Source organism: Ascidiella aspersa, chromosome 9 (genome assembly GCF_963924565.1).
Source record: "Ascidiella aspersa chromosome 9, kaAscAspe10.2, whole genome shotgun sequence".
Taxonomy (NCBI): Eukaryota; Metazoa; Chordata; class Ascidiacea; order Phlebobranchia; family Ascidiidae; genus Ascidiella; species Ascidiella aspersa.
The window spans coordinates 6,011,854-6,028,592 of NC_139455.1; the positions used below are offsets into that span (position 1 = coordinate 6,011,854).

Sequence of the window (16,739 nt, forward strand, 5' to 3'; positions counted from 1 at the left end):
TGGATTAGGGTGCGAGTTAGCGTTTGAGTTCGGGTGGGTTAAGTATTATTATTATATTTATTTTCCCATATTTATTTCTTACTGCAATTTTAATTTTGACAACTCGTTTCGTTATTGTAAAAAAAATATTGATACTGTAGGTTTCTAGACCAGCGCCAGTATTTTTTTAATTGAATAAGATAATAAACAATGTCCCAATTATACTTTGAAATTGAGAGACTAGAAAACCCCAAAATTCCTTTTCACATATCCACGTAGCCAGTGGTGAATATATTTCTTAGAAAATCAACATTACAAATTTCTTGATGAGATTCATTTCTGGAAAATCGCCCAATATTACCGGTGAATTTAGTTATAACAAACGCAAATTGAAAAAATCATTGGGGATTCTTTGGAAAATCCAATGTCTATTTAAATCTAAGGACGTCCTTTGGTTTTATTCGTAAAAAACTCTTCTGGTTCCACACAATTAGGATCGAACTAAAACAAATGATTAAAAGTCATGTACTTTTATCGAGGCAACACCATTTAAAAACAACAATATATATCAGACCAGTGGTTCCCAGTAGTGGGCCATGAGTCTATTTTAAGTGGGCCATAGAGCTATTTAAAAACATTGCAACTACACATTTGGTGGTACTAAAATAGTTTTAGCATATGGAAAATACTCCATTTGCTGCAAGAAATAAAAATCCTTATAATATTGGCAAACTTTTGTTAATCAATATGCAATAGTCATTACCTGAGGTGAAAAAAGCGATGGGTCACGATCTGTTTTGTAAAAACAAAATTGGGCCACGGAAGAAAAAAATTGGCAACCACTGTATTCGACAATGCAGCGGGTAAATAAAATTAAGAACCCATACTTAATTGAAGTTGCATTTTGATAAAACAACAATAATGCAAAAAACAGGAAACCTTCGAAGAGAATTACCTTATGCACCAATAACGCAAGCCAATATAAATGGAGGAAATTAATCATAGGTGCATGCATCCGAAATAAAAACATTTTGGCTCTGGAATGTCTTTAAAATAAAACTTTTGGCAACTTGATATTAATGAATTTTTCCTTTGCGCGAATAAAAAACATCTTTCTAATGTGATTTTGTGTTCTAATTAAAACGCCATTACCAAACACATACAAAACAAACGCACTTTGTTCTGTTCTTAAGGTAACTTCTTTAAGACGTCACATTCAAAAGTAACTTTATATCGTATTCTATAAAAAAAATGGCCAAAAAACTTGTCCTAAAAAAACCTTAATCCGTCAACAGGAGGTGTTATTTCGTGCAAATTACCATAACCTAGATCGGTGTAACTTAACCAGAGGTCCACAAGGAGAGGTGGCCTTCATTAGGTAGCTCCTAAATATAATAAGTGGAAATAGAGATGGCCTTTATAAAATCAAAAACAATACTGTGGTTAAAACAGCTAAACGAATTTTGCGAATAAAATTGGATATAATTATAGGTTGTTTTTCAACATTGCGAAAACGCTGACAAAATTCCGATTATTTTCAAGGAAATTGAGTAGGCCTATAAAGCCCATATGGAAGTGGTTCGATAAAAAGTACCAGTTTCCACTTTACTTTTCTGAAAACAGTCTTCAATTTGCTTATTGTTTATTTTTCTGAAAATAGTTTTCAATTCGCCTACTGTTTGAAAATGTCAAATGATAGGAAAGATCTCCATCTGATGCTGTAAACTACACTTAACCAAATTGTTAATAAGCACCTTCCACTGGTTTATTTCTACATTAAAATTCTGAAAAAATCATGTGCAAAGTGTTTGTCAATTGTTTTAGGCAAAACTACAGCTAAGATCTGCGCTGTTCAACCATATTTTACCGTTGTACCCCTTTAGTAACTTTGTATACAACATACTTACCAAAATCTGTACAACGCCTGTGATCTCGACCTTCAAAAGTCGTCGTTTTGATCAGCATTAACAACTTGTATCCTATTACACCGGCAGTCGCATCATATTTAACCGGAATAAGAGGCTAATCAAATCAGTCGATCAATTTTAGGCAAGACAGGCCAGGCTTGAAAAACTTTGCTCGGCTAATTGAGTTACCGTAACCGTGGGGCAAGCAAATCACAATTGAAACAGAAAGAATAAGTTCGCGCAAAGTATGGCTTCGAAAGACAAATCGAGACACGATTCCCGATTCCGACGTGCGCATGCGCAGTATTAAACGGCCGCAATTATACATTTTCGAGGTGAAAAAGCTTAAGGAGTTTTTAAACCACGTATTGTAGGTGGATAAGTTATATGACACCCCTAAAGGTAGATTGTTGTATATTTTTTTAAATTAGCTGGATGGTTATATACACAGAGTTTTAGATAGAAGCCCGAGTCCACAAATTTGACTGGAGTCGGACTGGGGTTGTTTTTAGCCAACTGTAATTCATCACAAAAAACAAGGGCAGCTTATAAAACGTTTACCAATATCTGAGATATATTGAAAAGTATGTGCAACAAGAGTAATTTGTGTTTACGATTTGCACAAATACATGCAGGTTCAGACAAATTTTAATCTTAAAAAAGCCCAAAAACAAATACTAAATTAGCGATTTTGTTTTCGTGTTATTAGAAAGGAAATACATAGACTAGACCAGCCTTTTCCAAACTGTGGTCCGCGGACCATTGGTGGTCCGCGACGACTGCACAGGTGGTCTGTGGCGATATGACAAGAAATTAAAAAGTCACACATATACGTTGTACAGTAGGCTACCCTTTAAATAATTGCCGCAGTTATTCACAACTTAATGATTTCGACAGCTTTTGCTATCCAGTATCGTAAATCTTTCTTGTTGCGCGAAGATCAGTGAGTAAAAAGTTTGTTGTGAGGCAGAGATGAGAAATGGAGTGCAGTTATTGGATAATTCAATTGTGTAGTTAATTACACTGCCATTTTATGAGTTCAGTAATTTACCTTTAATTATATTGCGGTCCTCAAAAAAAAAGAGATTCACAAATATTGGTCCATTGTTCAAAAAAGTTTGGGAAACCCTGGACTAAACAATTTTCAGTAATGCATCTCATCGAAAAAATTTTGTGAAATAAACATCGTTTATTTTCGTGGAAATATACTAACCGTTGGTTCTATAAAAAATTTTCGCAGGATGTCGAGTTATCCTCGGTCCCTTAATTTCTTAGTATAAATAAGGCATTGTTTTATGCCTTTAATTAAATTATCAAAATTACGTTTAGTTTGGGTATTCCATTTTATCAATATTCGCTATATAAAAGGTTGAAACAGTATTTCAGACACCATTGATCTGCTTCAGCACTTCAAGGTAAGTTCTGGCGAGGAAAGAGTTCGTTTAATATTTTGAAATTGATGGTGCAGTTCTCAAATTACCAATAGGTTAAAACAAAGGTTATAACCATAAAATCAAAATTAATGTTTTTTTGTTTGTCATTTTTAGATGAACAAGCTCTATGTATTTTGGTAGTATTGTTGGTTTTCTTTACCGTAAATGTTAAGGCATAATATTTGTCGCACATAACCTAATATTTCCGAGAATATCATACTGGAGGCTTTTTCTTTTCTCTTTTTTAGATGAACAAGCTCTTCTTGCTTTTGGTACTATTGTTGGTAGTCTCTACCGTGAATGTTGAGGGACTTTGGTGGCGCAGGCGAAGGTACTATTCCCGAAGAAGGTACCACTCTAGGAGACGTTACCACTACCATGGTGATGTGAATGAGGAGGATGCTAAAAGCGAGAGCTCTCCTGAAATGGGTGAAGACATAATGCCCGAGGAGGCACAGCAACTTGTTGAGATGGTCAACGAGATGGACCAGCAACATAATTAAATGAGTTGTTTAATGTGCATTGCAAAATACAGTAAAAATAAAAGTAACATTGTTGTTCTTAAATTGGTTTAAACCAGGAATTTCCAACCTTTTAGCAGAATGGGCCGCATTGTCACTTTAAAAATTTTCGATGCCGCAAAACCGATTCAATTAAAAGGGTGACGTCATAAGTTACGTCATATCGTGACGTCATAAAACAACTTAACTTATAAACACCTGCTCTTCCAGAGTGAACTCGTGTGCAAACATGCCAGTGAATATCGGTCTTATCCCGCGAAACGCCAAAATTTGAGTTTACATGCCGTATCATGCCATGGTAACACACCTTTGGGCTGATATATTTCCTTAAAACGGTGCGCAAAAACGCACATTTAGGAAATAAAGAGGCATCTTACTTGACAATGACGGGCGCACAAGTGTTCGATGGATGTTGAAATGCGACATTAGACTCCATTACACATTTTATGAGAGTCAAAACGATGGTTTAAATAAAGGCTACTGAAATAAGAATAAGTGATGAGCCGCACGTAAACATCAGGCGGGCCGCGGGTTGGACAATGCACATCCCTGGTATAAACGGTTTGACCATTTTGAAACGAAGGTGTAACAGGCGACTGCGACAGATCAACATTTTAGTGTCCAAAACAAACAAACAAAGTTAGGTATTTTTTTTTCAAATGGATTAAGTGTTCGTTGACGTTAGACAAGTCATCGCTTTTGCCAAGTTAAAACCCTTTGTATGACAACCAACAATAATATAAAAAGCAACATTGCTTGTTCATCTAAAAACAAAACGTCCCCATAATGTAAGTTGTTTATAGAAGTGGTTCTCAAACTTTTTCATCATGCAAACCCAATATGCTTTATAAAACAATGGGACCCTTTGATGTTAAAAACAGCAAACATTTAACGTTTTCGGGACAAAAATTACTCTTGACAAACAGTTCGGTATTAACGAGTATACTTACTACACACAGTCTGACCAAAGATTTATTATAAATAAAATTTCATGAAAAACGTATTCGTCCGCGCCGCCAGGGGCATACGCTTACACGAGTTTGACAACCACTGGTTTATAGTAATGGTTTTAAATACGATTTTCATGTTAATAACCAATGTTTTAGGCCTGCGTAACGGAAGATTCAATCAAAGTATTTTAAAAATACATCGATACTGGCTGCGCGAAACCTACTTGAAGTGCTGTAGCAGATCAATTGTGTCTGAAACAGCATTTTAAGGACTGATATAGTGGTTATTCGACTCTCTAAACCAGTGTTTCTTAACATTTTTTACTTGGGGGCGCACCTAGAGACGTATGAAAACGTGGCGGCGCACCTTACGAGCGAAGCGAGCGGTACACCTCAATGTCAATGTGAATAAAACCAAAGGACGTCCTTAGATTTAAATAGACATTGGATTTTCCAAAGAATCCCCAATGATTTTTGCAATTTGCGTTTGTTATAACTAAATTCACCGGTAATATTGGGCGATTTTCCAGAAATGAATCTCATCAAGAAATTTGTGTTGATTTTCTAAGAAATATATTCACCACTGGCTGCGTGGATATGTGAAAAGGAATTTGGGGTTTTCTAGTCTCTTAATTTCAAAGTATAATTGGGGCATTGTTTATTATCTTATTCAATTAAAAAAATACTGGCGCTGGTCTAGAAACCTACAGTATCAATTTTTTTTTTTACAATAACGAAACGAGTTGTCAAAATTAAAATTGCAGTAAGAAATAAATATGGAAAAATAAATATAATAATAATACTTAACCTAACCGAACTCAAACGCTAACTCGCACCCTAATCCAAATAATGTTAGCAATATAAACCTCGGACCAAAATGTGGTAGGATTCTAGACCAGCGCCAAATTACGTTTTGATTACTGTTTAGAGCAGCGTTTCTCAACCGGTGCGCCATGGAAGGCTGCTAGGTGCGCCGCGAGCGAAAGGAAAAAACATGTCGAAATAAGTCCAAAATTAATCGGATTTAGACTTTAATGGACAAAATAACGTTTTTAGTCTGAAAGGCTTGAAGTCCCTTTAAAGATATGCAACTATAAAACCCATACAATGAAAAATGCAGGCAATAAAAATTTCGGTACACCTCACAAATTTGGCGCTCGCTTCGTTTGTAAGGTGCGCCGCCACGTTTTCATACGTCTCTAGGTGCGCCCCCAAGTAAAAAAGGTTAACAAATGCTTATTAGTGGAAATAAAAGATATATATCCTATAATATTTGTTAGAAATGAGTATGTGATAATGGAAATTGCAATATAACTGTCGACTTTACCTCCTGGGCAGTAACAGCGGAATATTCTAGCAAATCAGGTCAGACACTATTAAAAGATCTTAAAATATAGACGTATTTCCTCAACAAAGGCATCATCAGTATCTCCTAATCAGTTTAAAGAGACACTGACGTTGTTTTGCTGTTAATATTAAATATTTCGCAAATTTTTTTATCTCAATTATAGTTTTGTCGAGCTGTACGGTTATGCTCTTTTGTACGTGTTTCTTTTAAAACCCGAATTTTTTTCTATTTTAAGTGGGCCATAGAGCTATTTAAAAACATTGCAACTATACATTTGGTGGTACTAAAATAGTTTTAGCATATGGAAAATACTCCATTTGTTGCAAGAAATAAAAATCCTTATAATATTGGCAAACTTTTGTTAATCAATATGCAATAGTCATTACCTGAGGTGAAAAAAGCGATGGGCCACGATCTGTTTTGTAAAAACAAAATTGAGCCACGGAAGAAAAAAGTTTTGCAACCACTGTATTCGACAATGCAGCGGGTAAATAAAATTAAGAACCCATACTTAATTGAAGTTGCATTTTGATAAAACAACAATAATGCAAAAAACAGGAAACCTTCGAAGAGAATTACCTTATGCACCAATAACGCAAGCCAATATAAATGGAGGAAATTAATCATAGGTGCATGCATCCGAAATAAGAACATTTTGGCTCTGGACTGTCTTTAAAATAAAACTTTTGGCAACTTGATATTAATGAATTTTTCCTTTGCGCGAATAAAAAACATCTTTCTAATGTGATTTTGTGTTCTAATTACAACGCCATTAACAAACACATACAAAACAAACGCACTTTGTTCTGTTCTTAAGGTAACTTCTTTAAGACGTCACATTCAAAAGTAACTTTATATCGTATTCTATAAAAAAAATTGCCTTCCTGAAAAAACTTGTCCTAAAAAACCCTTAATCCGTCAACAGGAGGTGTTATTTCGTGTAAATAACCATAACCTAGATCGGTGTAACTTAACCAGAGGTCCACAAGGAGAGGTGGCCTTCATTAGGTAGCTCTGTCGTAGTATTGTAAAGCTCCGGTATCACAATATTAGTTATTTTCCACTCAAATATGTGGTTTTCAACATGACTTCGCAAACCCTTGTGATGCTTGTTAGTCAAACCTCTTTATTATTTACCCGTTAAAGTTCGTGAATTCACACTGTGATGTAAAGTAATTTGACAGTGAATTTGTTAATATTTTGTTGTGATTGTATTGAGATAATTTTTGCAATTTAGCTCCACGTCGTTTTGTATATGCTAACTATAATAAGTGGAAATAGAGATGGCCTTTATAAAATAAAAAACAATACTGTGGTTAAAACAGCTAAACGAATTTTGCGAATAAAATTGGATATAATTATAGGTTGTTTTTCAACATTGCGAAAACGCTGACAAAATTCCGATTATTTTCAAGGAAATTGAGTAGGCCTATAAAGCCCATGTGGAAGTGGTTCGATAAAAAGTACCAGTTTCCACTTTACTTTTCTGAAAACAGTCTTCAAATTGCTTATTGTTTATTTTTCTGAAAATAGTTTTCAATTCGCCTACTGTTTGAAAATGTCAAATGATAGGAAAGATCTCCATCTGATGCTGTAAACTACACTTAACCAAATTGTTAATAAGCACCTTCTACTGGTTTATTTCTATTAAAATTCTGAAAAAACATGTGCAAAGTGTTTGTTAATTGTTTTAGGCAAAACTACAGCTAAGATCTGCGCTGTTCAACCATATTTTACCGTTGTACCCCTTTAGTAACTTTGTATACAACATACTTACCAAAATCTGTACAACGCCTGTGATCTCGACCTTCAAAAGTCGTCGTTTTGATCAGCATTAACAACTTGTATCCTATTACACCGGCAGTCGCATCATATTTAACCGGAATAAGAGGCTAATCAAATCAGTCGATCAATTTTAGGCAAGACAGGCCAGGCTTGAAAAACTTTGCTCGGCTAATTGAGTTACCGTAACCGTGGGGCAAGCAAATCACAATTGAAACAGAAAGAATAAGTTCGCGCAAAGTATGGCTTCGAAAGACAAATCGAGACACGATTCCCGATTCCGACGTGCGCATGCGCAGTATTAAACGGCCGCAATTATACATTTTCGAGGTGAAAAAGCTTAAGGAGTTTTTAAACCACGTATTGTAGGTGGATAAGTTATATGACACCCCTAAAGGTAGATTGTTGTATATTTTTTTAAATTAGCTGGATGGTTATATACACAGAGTTTTAGATAGAAGCCCGAGTCCACAAATTTGACTGGAGTCGGACTGGGGTTGTTTTTAGCCAACTGTAATTCATCACAAAAAACAAGGGCAGCTTATAAAACGTTTACCAATATCTGAGATATATTGAAAAGTATGTGCAACAAGAGTAATTTGTGTTTACGATTTGCACAAATACATGCAGGTTCAGACAAATTTTAATCTTAAAAAAGCCCAAAAACAAATACTAAATTAGCGATTTTGTTTTCGTGTTATTAGAAAGGAAATACATAGACTAGACCAGCCTTTTCCAAACTGTGGTCCGCGGACCATTGGTGGTCCGCGACGACTGCACAGGTGGTCTGTGGCGATATGACAAGAAATTAAAAAGTCACACATATACGTTGTACAGTAGGCTACCCTTTAAATAATTGCCGCAGTTATTCACAACTTAATGATTTCGACAGCTTTTGCTATCCAGTATCGTAAATCTTTCTTGTTGCGCGAAGATCAGTGAGTAAAAAGTTTGTTGTGAGGCAGAGATGAGAAATGGAGTGCAGTTATTGGATAATTCAATTGGGTAGTTACTTACACTGCCATTTTATGAGTTCAGTAATTTACCTTTAATTATATTGCGGTCCTCAAAAAAAAAGAGATTCACAAATATTGGTCCATTGTTCAAAAAAGTTTGGGAAACCCTGGACTAAACAATTTTCAGTAATGCATCTCATCGAAAAAATTTTGTGAAATAAACATCGTTTATTTTCGTGGAAATATACTAACCGTTGGTTCTATAAAAAATTTTCGCAGGATGTCGAGTTATCCTCGGTCCCTTAATTTCTTAGTATAAATAAGGCATTGTTTTATGCCTTTAATTAAATTATCAAAATTACGTTTAGTTTGGGGTATTCCATTTTATCAATATTCGCTATATAAAAGGTTGAAACAGTATTTCAGACACCATTGATCTGCTTCAGCACTTCAAGGTAAGTTCTGGCGAGGAAAGAGTTCGTTTAATATTTTGAAATTGATGGTGCAGTTCTCAAATTACCAATAGGTTAAAACAAAGGTTATAACCATAAAATCAAAATTAATGTTTTTTTGTTTGTCATTTTTAGATGAACAAGCTCTATGTATTTTGGTAGTATTGTTGGTTTTCTTTACCGTAAATGTTAAGGCATAATATTTGTCGCACATAACCTAATATTTCCGAGAATATCATACTGGAGGCTTTTTCTTTTCTCTTTTTTAGATGAACAAGCTCTTCTTGCTTTTGGTACTATTGTTGGTAGTCTCTACCGTGAATGTTGAGGGACTTTGGTGGCGCAGGCGAAGGTACTATTCCCGAAGAAGGTACCACTCTAGGAGACGTTACCACTACCATGGTGATGTGAATGAGGAGGATGCTAAAAGCGAGAGCTCTCCTGAAATGGGTGAAGACATAATGCCCGAGGAGGCACAGCAACTTGTTGAGATGGTCAACGAGATGGACCAGCAACATAATTAAATGAGTTGTTTAATGTGCATTGCAAAATACAGTAAAAATAAAAGTAACATTGTTGTTCTTAAATTGGTTTAAACCAGGAATTTCCAACCTTTTAGCAGAATGGGCCGCATTGTCACTTTAAAAATTTTCGATGCCGCAAAACCGATTCAATTAAAAGGGTGACGTCATAAGTTACGTCATATCGTGACGTCATAAAACAACTTAACTTATAAACACCTGCTCTTCCAGAGTGAACTCGTGTGCAAACATGCCAGTGAATATCGGTCTTATCCCGCGAAACGCCAAAATTTGAGTTTACATGCCGTATCATGCCATGGTAACACACCTTTGGGCTGATATATTTCCTTAAAACGGTGCGCAAAAACGCACATTTAGGAAATAAAGAGGCATCTTACTTGACAATGACGGGCGCACAAGTGTTCGATGGATGTTGAAATGCGACATTAGACTCCATTACACATTTTATGAGAGTCAAAACGATGGTTTAAATAAAGGCTACTGAAATAAGAATAAGTGATGAGCCGCACGTAAACATCAGGCGGGCCGCGGGTTGGACAATGCACATCCCTGGTATAAACGGTTTGACCATTTTGAAACGAAGGTGTAACAGGCGACTGCGACAGATCAACATTTTAGTGTCCAAAACAAACAAACAAAGTTAGGTATTTTTTTTTCAAATGGATTAAGTGTTCGTTGACGTTAGACAAGTCATCGCTTTTGCCAAGTTAAAACCCTTTGTATGACAACCAACAATAATATAAAAAGCAACATTGCTTGTTCATCTAAAAACAAAACGTCCCCATAATGTAAGTTGTTTATAGAAGTGGTTCTCAAACTTTTTCATCTTGCAAACCCAATATGCTTTATAAAACAATGGGACCCTTTGATGTTAAAAACAGCAAACATTTAACGTTTTCGGGACAAAAATTACTCTTGACAAACAGTTCGGTATTAACGAGTATACTTACTACACACAGTCTGACCAAAGATTTATTATAAATAAAATTTCATGAAAAACGTATTCGTCCGCGCCGCCAGGGGCATACGCTTACACGAGTTTGACAACCACTGGTTTATAGTAATGGTTTTAAATACGATTTTCATGTTAATAACCAATGTTTTAGGCCTGCGTAACGGAAGATTCAATCAAAGTATTTTAAAAATACATCGATACTGGCTGCGCGAAACCTACTTGAAGTGCTGTAGCAGATCAATTGTGTCTGAAACAGCATTTTAAGGACTGATATAGTGGTTATTCGACTCTCTAAACCAGTGTTTCTTAACATTTTTTACTTGGGGGCGCACCTAGAGACGTATGAAAACGTGGCGGCGCACCTTACGAGCGAAGCGAGCGCCATTGAGGTGTACCGATATTTTAATTGCCTGCATTTTTTACTATATGGGTTTTATAGTTGCAAACCTTTAAAGGGACTTCAAGCCTTTGAAACTAAATTTGAGACTGTCCATTAAAGTATTATTCCGATTAATTTTGGACTTATTTCGACATGTTTTTTCCTTTCGCTCGCGGCGCACCTAGCAGCCTTACATGGCGCACCAGTTGAGAAACGCTGTATTAGAGTATTGAGTTGAAAATTAGGCAATATTAAAAACAAACCAGTAAAATTACTGAAGAGAAACGTCGTCGACTGTAGAACCACAAGAAAATAGGCCTACCGTGTGACGTGGCAGGGTGATTCCCCGGAACGAGGCGTGTTCCTGTAGTAAGGACTTTACCGACTGGACGGAGAGGGGTTCCAGGTGTAGGGTGGGAAATGTGCGCCACTCCTCGGGGCAGGAATCCACCCCTGCCGAGATGACGACACGCACCCCGACGTGAAGGGGGTCCAGAAGCCAGTGGAAGTTGCGCTGGGCCTCCTGGTGAAGTGGGGTTATAAAATATGTGTTGTTTTAACAGTAATTACTAAGTCATTTGGTTACTATTGACAAAATGATCGTAGCACTAAATGACTGGTTGATATTCTGCAAACATTTGCAGAACGGACGAATACGACAGTGTTGCAATTACTTTTTAAATGACATAACTTGACTTAAATCTTTATGCTAAATTGACCTAACATTACCTAAACTATTTTACCACAATTGACAAGGTCATAAGTTGTTGATATTCGGCGAATACTAGACTTGAACATAACATTCGAGTATAGAGGTATTATTTGACAAAACAATCTTCTTGTAAGAATCATGGATACGTACGAAATACATAATCAGCTTTCTCACAACCGTGCTTCATCAGGTCAACAATCTATCGTTTTAATAAACAGTTTTGGGAAATCTTGTCAAAAACGAGGATTTCAGCTTTGAAAAACACAAATGCGGCTTCAAACAAGAATGGCTAAACAGCAATCTTCATTTGACAATAACTTAATCGTTCAAACACTTGAGACACACGTTTTTTATAGATGAGGGATTTCATATTTTCATGATACAGACAAAAATTGAAACAGGTACTCCTACTATAAGCCGAAACACTTTTGGAAATAACAAATCTCCCGCAAACAATAAAATATAATAAAAGATTTTTCAATAAGGCGAAATATATATTTTTGTAAAATTTAAAGAAAGGATTTTATGTTTTATACCTGCTTTCATAAACAGTCTTAAGAACATCACTCCTACTATAATGTTGATTTTCTTCTAAGAACATTAGTTTAGCTTTCTTATTTTCACCTTCAGCAAGTCGATAGAATCGACCACGAGCAAAATCCGATTGTTCCTCCGTGACGTCAGCTGCTCCAGCCAGCGGGGGAGGGTCTCCCTCAATCTGGTGACGTCAAAGGTGGAGAAGGTCTGCACCGGGGGCTGGTTGGCCAACGGCAAGTGATGACGTAGCTGGCTCAGCAGACGCCTGTGTGTGACGTAGTTGTCAAGGTCATCGTATCACTAAATTAGTTGGAATGCTCAAGTAACTGTTTTAAAACGACATGACTTGACTTGAGTTGAGTTGTTCGGCTAAAGTGACTGAACTTAAGTAATTTGAGTGACTGAACTTGTTGTAATGACTTAAGTCAATGTTTTTTTTAAATACATCACTTAAAGTCTTTCGGGTAAAATTAGTTCATTTTAATAAAAAATATTAAAAAAATGAGAATACCAATGATTTGGAAACATAAAGGAAAAGCGGAAATTAAATTGTATGAAAAAAAAAATTTTCGGCAAAAAGTTTAAATTTTCGATAAATACCGAAGCATAATGACTGGGTCGGCATCAAGAGCTTCGATTCCCGTAACAAAATGTTGAAGCACAAGGATATCGGGGCTGGTGCTTTTCAGACGACGAATCCAACTGCAAGTAAAAGTTGTTTTTGCTCGTATGTATTTCGTTGGTACAACTAAGTCTGGTTGTGTTGTAGTTTTGGGGTGGTGTGTTTGTTACCCGGAGCAAAACTAGCTTAAAATGCGAAATACACCACATGTGCTGTAAAAGCATTTACAACAAAGCCTAAAAAAGTATAAAAAAAAGATTTCTATTATATGGAATCGCAAGTCTTAAAACATGAACGCAACACAACACGAGGGCTAAAAATCAAATATAAACAATTAATAACAAAACACATGCCTCAGTATCCAAAACACGTATGATAAAAAGAGTAATTTATATCAACGTAAATTTTTGACGTGAAATTTATTCGCTTATATTGCTTTCTGAGAGAACAAACATTTAAATGGCGTCAGAATTGTTTATTAGTCGAAACCAAAAAGTGATATCATATATTTAATAATATGTGTTGATCCCAAAAGCTCAAAATACAACGCCAAAAATAAATTGATGACACTAATACGATAATGGACTGTGGAGGGAATATTTTTTTACTACAACGTTCAACAAAATTGCCAACCTGGTAAGGAGAAGGGTTTTCCCCGAACCCCTGGTTCCCGATATGAGAAGAGGGGGCACCGGACCAGGTGACGTCACAACTTCGTCCAGTCTTTCGTAACTCTGCACGAAAAGGTTGATCGTTGTAGCATAATTAAAGACGAAAACAACAAAATATAAAAACGGATAATCCAGCTGGAATAGTTTCGCAACTACAGCAATGTCCGATAACATCGAATCGGATCTGGTAACGTTTTCTAATTGAAATGAAGGTTTAAAAAAATGCCACACTAATAGCAGAAGGTAGCGAAGCGTTTTAACGCTAAACCAATAGGTTTTTTATACTGCCATGAAAACGTAAGTTTGGTATATGATTGCGGCCAATTTGTGCCCAAATTATCAGTATACACCATGCGGAATTACAACGGCAGTATTTAGCTTGTCAGCTAGAACGAAGTACGGCAGAGATGAACAAATATGAGTGTGTATATAATCTAACAGATACATGCGAAGTTCTGTGATCTGTATCTTGAAAGTCGTAGATACCACGAAAACGGCAAACATATAAGCAGCACTAGTACCCTTGGTGCCTTCGGTAGTCTACGTAAAATCAGCGGGACTAGAATGGCATTTTAAGCAAGGCTATAGTTAAACACGTTGTATTCTGCGGACGGGATACAAATTGACAACGCAGGATAAAATGCGTTAAACAGTTACAGAAGCATGCTTTCGGATTAATCAATGTCGTAACACCATAAACAAAAAGGAATTGTAGTTTTCGGATATCTACAAGTCGCTTTAGCCAGCGACATGATTGAAAAACGCCGCGTTGTTCGACGGTGCACTTTTGCACCGGATAACCCCGTCGCGTCGCACCTTATCGTAAGTTCAACGACGTCTAGATTTTTTGTTCTACGACTAGTCTTTCATTTTATTTTCTACTTTTTCAGTACATAAGCTGACTAAAAAATTCTCGTTTAAATTATTAATCTTGTTGAAGTCAGCAGTTATCTGCTGTTGAAACGTCAGTTCAAAATTTCGCTCTCCGTGATAAAGCGAAGCTTTTGCGGCTAGCTATTATGCTGTCATCGAATTTGGTGTGCAATTAAACTTAATTCTGTATCTGGGCGTTGGCGCTTAAGCTTTGGCGGCTGGGAACGACTGCACTAGATAAGATAAATGCTTATTTGTTGCTACAAATGCGAACACAGTAGCAAACGATTAACGAACAACCACAAAATGGTTATCGAGTCAGTTAACCCTGACCTAACCAAAAGAAAAGATAACATACTAAATTGATAATGAATTGCAAAGTCAAAACGGTCTAATAGAACGATATTATCTTGATTAATTTCGTTACAAGCGATCCATTGATATGTTGCCTGGTGGAGCAAATTCTATTTTTAAGTCCAAGAAACTTATTTCTAACCTTCTCGAATCCGACGGGTTGTAGGTCGGGAGGCGCCATGATGGACTGCTGCATCTGCTCCATGTGTTCATCCGATGGCATCTCATCGATGCAGACCACCTCATGCTGCTCCGAGTCCCCCGATGCCTCCGGAGGTTGAGAGGATGAAGAGGACGCCTTTATACCGAACTCCTGGAGGAGAGAAAGAGGATTTTGATTTATACATTTTAGGCCAATATATTTCTGTGCAGTAGCGGGCTTTAGAAAGCTGCAGCCTTGTTGTTTCACATTGTCCGGTTATTAATGTTCCTGCCTTTGGTTGCAATTATATTGCCCTGCAGAACATTACCTGAATGGTAATCGAAATGTTGGCACTTTAATAAAATTTTACGGAAGAACAATTGAAATAATGCTGAGCAGCAACAGCATATTCAATAAAATAAATTAGTTTCGGTATGATTCGAATATCCTTTTATTAACATGGATGTTAAAAATAGGTAAATAGATATTTTAAACGTTCAAAATGTTACCAACTTGTATATGGGCTCTAATATTCCTACTACGTCTAACTAAAACCTCCAACCATTATGCTCATAAACCAGCTGTACTTACCAGCTGCACAGCCTTGCTGATGCATTTTAAAGTTAGGGAAAAAACTTCTTCGGATGTTTCGTAATGGAACTTTCGCCTGCAGTGGCTGGCAGTGACACGCTGCTTTAATTCGGCGCTTGGCATGTCGTCCCGCTAAAATAAATAATAACACATTGGGTTAAAAGTCGGTACTTGTTGTTTTTAGCGCTATGTATGACTATCGAAGCCAAAAAAACAATCGATTTGCCAGTGTAGGGTAGTTATGCGATACTGTGGTATCTTTGCTGATTCGTTAGCAAACGTTTATAAGAATTTTAAAACGGTTTGCGATTAAACGAAAGATTTTATTACCAGAAAGCAAATTTGAGCCAAAAAACCTGACAAACATTGATCTTGCATGTTTTAGTCTTACATACTTCATCTACTTAATGACCGTAAGACGTTATTTGATATCCACGTTGAATTTTAATTTTCGCACAAGTTTTTGTTATAGCATCTGAATTTACACAAGGCATCTCACATATTCATCATCCATAGTTGTTAACCGATGTGCCAGGATTTGCTGCTCGACTTATGAATGTCTTGGAGTAAGACGACAACGCAAAATGAAAACTACAGTATAATTAACAGGGAGGCTGTTCTGTGACTATTTTTAAACATTTGGCTCTGGGGTGTAAATGGCGGATATTTTTTATGCGCTATTAGAATACAAAAAAATTCTTTATGAAACCACAAATCTTGTAAGTATAATTTTCTTTAAGCTGGAGGTAGGGAAACACAAAGGCACGCCGACACTTCTGATAATACAAACTTTTTCTCTTGCGATTTTATAACTTTATTGAAAAACGTTGGAATAAATACGTATATAACAAATACATGCGCTTTACCTCGCCCTGCGTGGAGTTTTTCAGACAGAAAAATGTAGATTTGGAACCAGGAGAGTTAAAATGTCCTTCTTGGCATTCAGCATCTGTGTACCTAGAAATACGTGGTTCAATAGGCAATAAAATCAGTTCAAATTGCAAAAAATATTTTCTAGAAAAAGAAAAAGTTA

At 36.3% G+C, this 16,739-nt stretch overlaps 1 protein-coding gene across 1 annotated transcript in view; it reads right to left on the reverse strand.

Moving 5' to 3' along the window:
- Positions 1-16,739, reverse strand: part of LOC146132064 (nephrocystin-3-like) — a 36,498-nt gene that overhangs the window by 14,929 nt on the left and 4,830 nt on the right. Inside the window, exons 10-16 of the mRNA XM_083396867.1 lie at positions 16,562-16,663; positions 15,707-15,821; positions 15,116-15,286; positions 13,709-13,809; positions 13,054-13,155; positions 12,541-12,718; positions 11,527-11,727 (exon numbers count right to left, since the gene is read on the reverse strand). Of these exons, the coding sequence (XP_083252993.1) occupies positions 11,527-11,727; positions 12,541-12,718; positions 13,054-13,155; positions 13,709-13,809; positions 15,116-15,286; positions 15,707-15,821; positions 16,562-16,663 (970 nt within the window). The remainder of the gene's footprint in view (positions 1-11,526; positions 11,728-12,540; positions 12,719-13,053; positions 13,156-13,708; positions 13,810-15,115; positions 15,287-15,706; positions 15,822-16,561; positions 16,664-16,739) is intronic.